At 44.8% G+C, this 3,792-nt stretch overlaps 1 protein-coding gene across 2 annotated transcripts in view; it reads right to left on the reverse strand.

Annotated features, from left to right (window-relative positions):
* LOC113203124 (uncharacterized) overlaps positions 1–3,357 on the reverse strand; it is a 9,160-nt gene extending 5,803 nt beyond the window's left edge. The window contains exons 1-5 of one of the 2 annotated variants that reach the window (XM_026417640.2): positions 3,271–3,357; positions 2,669–2,842; positions 1,852–2,016; positions 1,601–1,694; positions 257–519 (exon numbers count right to left, since the gene is read on the reverse strand). In XM_026417640.2, the coding sequence (XP_026273425.2) occupies positions 434–519; positions 1,601–1,694; positions 1,852–2,016; positions 2,669–2,842; positions 3,271–3,348 (597 nt within the window). In that variant the 5' untranslated portion in view covers positions 3,349–3,357 and the 3' untranslated portion in view covers positions 257–433. Of the gene's footprint in view, positions 1–256; positions 520–1,600; positions 1,695–1,851; positions 2,017–2,668; positions 2,843–3,270 lie in introns of those variants that run through there. The other variant, XM_052272361.1, reaches the window with a different exon arrangement.
* Between the last annotated feature and the right edge of the window lie 435 nt (positions 3,358–3,792).

The following is a 3,792-nucleotide window of genomic DNA, read 5'->3' on the forward strand; positions in this document are numbered from 1 at the left end:
CCCCCCCCCTCCCTACACCCGGCATGCCCGCCCACGCGCACGGCGTACGGGTCCACGACCAAAAGTTAAGAACTTTCCGCACTTTTAGCAGAAATTGTTCGTCGACCTTGACTGCCACCACATGTGGTTATTAGTTACCAGACACCGGTGTCGTGTTCTCAGTTTGCAGAACACTTTTATTTTTTTACGAGTAAAATATTATCGTCTGGCTTCGATTATTATAGATCACACACACTGTTGAAGTTTTGGGCAAGTAGTAGAGGCGAAAGCTGCACCTTTTCGCTTTCGTGGCCCGTTCAAGCTCTGAGGGGACGGCTCAACACGATGAGACCTCGATGGACCAAAGGCCACACACAGACCCCTTCGCATCCCCGCCGCTGGCTGGCCGCTCCCACGAGTCTTTGCCTGTTTTGATTTGCCGCGGGGAAGGGTCTTATATCCCAGGGTCACACGTCACCTGGCATCCTAGTCCACGGCCGGAGTCTCCCTGCTTGCACATTCCTGGCCAGGCTAGGGTTGCTGGAAACAAAGTAAACTCCATGACAGAAGGCCCCCCGCAGCCTGCAATACGGATGAATGTTCAAACGGCCTGTAAGCTCAAAATTTATGCAATACGCGCGACCTTAAAATAAATGATAAAAAAAAAAACACTACGCCGAAAAAATTTGAGTGTGTACTTGTATCTCCTGAAGTGCTGGTCCTCCTTCTCATCCGCGCCCCGCTCATCGGGACTCTGGGGGAGTCGGAATCGGGGAAAGGGAAGAAAGGGAAGCAGAAAAAAAAACAGGCAAGAATCGCCCTTTGTGCTATCAACCTGTCATTGATTTTTCACGCCCCCTCACCCGCCTAATGGCGATTTTTTGACGCCGGATTAAATTTTGTTTCCTTGTAGATAGGGTCGTTTTTTCCGCCACTCCGCCCTTTGTTTTCGAAGCGTATAATCAGGCGGTGCATTAGTTAAGGACCCTCCCCTCCCTCCCCTCATCCTCGGTGATGGGATGGGAACGAGACGGAGCGATGCCCCTGCGCCCTGACGCGCTGATGTTCGATTTAAGAGAGCTCAATCTATTCGCCAATCTTTGCACTTAGAGCGCCAGGACTTATTTCGCCGAAGCGCCGAAACATTGTCAAATGACCGTTCAAAAAATCAATTGTAATTTTACAGATATTGTTGGCACCATTTTTCGCAATTTACTGTTTTTATTACCCAGAGCGCGCCCCGTGCGAAATGGATTTTTTGTCGATGACGAAACGATGTCGATATGATATCGTAAGTCGAAATTGTGGACAGGTTTGAGTCGTCAAGGCTACTCCTATAGGAAGTATTAGTATACTAATAGTTCCAATAAAAAAGTCCCAGGCCCGTTTGAACCATATATTTGAGCACTGCGCATAAGCTGTGAGGTATCGGGTGTGTACCAGGTGTACCACGGGGCCGTAAGGAGCCGTTGGCAAGGATATGCAAACCCACCAGCACCCATGCAGTACAGCATAACCACGAAAGTGAGTCAGCCACCTGGTACAGCATTGAGGTGCTAATCGGTCTTCGGAATAGTCCTAGCCTCTACCACCCAGCATGCGTATAGGTTTTCCGCTTTACCAATCATTAGTCTATATCTGTACTGTCCATACGGAAAGATTGGAACATTCGGAAAAGTCCAGTTCATTGGGGCATCATTGATCTCGTAAACTCCCTGTAAATAAAAAGTCATCACAGACCTCACAGTTATCATACTGTTGTGTTTGTAGTTTAAAGCAGCAACAATTTTCACCATCTGAACTTAAAATACCATAAAGACAAATACATACGTAACAGTATGACAAGATCAGACTTGCAGTGTTAGTACTTACAGGTCGAAAGAAACATGCGCCTTTTACATTTCTCTTCTTTAGAAGCTTCTCGTAAAAATCAGGAATATTTACTTTAATAGTTAGGCATGCATGATCGTTAAATTTAAAGACATATGCGTTTTCCTTCCACTGGTTGTTTGACCGAGTATCCACAATTATTTTCAGCTGTTATGAAATCGTACGAAATCGATTATTATTCATTATTCCTGCATATTGTTCAATAGCTGCACGAAATGTAAGGCACTCTTATTTTGTAATGAGCTTGTCGTTTGACAAACAAACTGTAGGGCGAACTTCACTTTCACTCCGCAAGTATGCTTGCAAACTACATTCTTCTTAGCGTTGCGAATAATTTTTTTTTTTTTTTAATTCAAAGAATAGACCATTTCAGGTTAGGTGATAAAAAGAAGAAAAGAACAACACATCGGAAAAGCACTGCTCCTAATCGCCTGCCATCCTCCGTCCCTCTTCGCCCCTCGCCCAGCAGCTCGTAAAATCCAGGAATATTTACTTTAACATTTCGGCATGCCTGGTTAAATTTACAGACATAGGCGTTTTCCTCCCACTGGTTGTTTGACCAATAATTTCCATCTGTTATATGAATTCGTTCGTAATCGATTATTATTTCTGCATTGGGGGGGGGGGTGATAAGTCATTTGCTAGATGCTCAAATTAAATGAGTGTTGTCTTGGCTGTCAACTCTTTTGTGTGTCACATACATAGATGGCAAACACACCATTGTGTGTGAACCGGTGTGAACCACTTTCACATTCCAGTCTTTGAATATCATTTACTTCTACTATTTGCAATGTCTTACCCAGTCGCTGTCATCAAGAAGTCCACCTGTAGCCGTCACATTGCCTGTCAGGCGTTGCAACTCTTTTGGTCTAAGTGGGTTGAAGTGAGTCGCCCGTAAAAACCATCTCCAGAGAAGCGGCTGGTTGTCGGTTTCACACATGTAAAAGCGCTCCGCGTAAGCAATGAAAGGACCCTAGTACAAACAAAAGATAAACCCGTCGCAATAAAGGCTGAAAAAAAAAAAAAAAGTTTAAAGGAGGCCAAATCCTGACATTGGCCTCACTAACTGGAATTTGACAGATCGGCCTTCTTTGTGGTCACGTTGAAGGCACAGTTGGCATCATAGGCTGCATTTGAAATTGGCATTCAGAAAAGGTCTACGGTTCCTATTAAAGTCGTCCGATCTCAGCGACGCTCTAACGCCCTCCGACCTCCCACTGACGTCCTAACGTCGCCTGATCTTCCTTCGACGCGCACTCTGCAGCACTACCTCCTTTTAGAGTAGGATAATATCGGCGGTAGAGAAAAAGTGAAAATTGCTATGTGTTCCTTGATCTTGTAGGAAATCCTGGGAACACGCAGGGAGATCGTACGATAGGACCCGTCGAGGTATAAACATACTATCACAGAGTTGATAGCTTTGCCTTGGATGCCCGCCGAGCACAGCGTGAGTGCTAGAAGTGTGCTTGCCATGATCATGATCCCAGGGACACTGAGCGGTACAAGGCAGTACTCGGCAGTAAACTGGATGCTGGCTCAACACTGTGAAAAATAGTAGGTAGGTTAACAGGAAAATTTTCCTTGACGCAAATTGTAAAATTACAATTTGGAATCGTAAAAATACATGCAGTACGTATCGACTTCAAATCCATTGGCGAGTAAAAAATGTTCTCTCGTAAATTTACAACTTAAATTATAATTCAAGTTTACAAAAATTTAAATTTACGAGGAAATTTTTTACAGTGAAGGGGAGCAATGTGCTGTGGCCATACGCGACCCAGTGGTGACCAGCTGAGGAAATAAACCATTAATTTTATACCACGATATCACGCGTCACAAAAGGTTTCCAACTGTGTTTCCGGTAATGATCTAATTGGTCTAGACAGCCGCGTTCGTTACAAGCCGATCGCGATCGTGTCTCGC

This window comes from Frankliniella occidentalis, unplaced genomic scaffold (genome assembly GCF_000697945.3).
Source record: "Frankliniella occidentalis isolate FOCC.00 unplaced genomic scaffold, Focc_3.1 Scaffold201, whole genome shotgun sequence".
Taxonomy (NCBI): domain Eukaryota; kingdom Metazoa; phylum Arthropoda; class Insecta; order Thysanoptera; family Thripidae; genus Frankliniella; species Frankliniella occidentalis.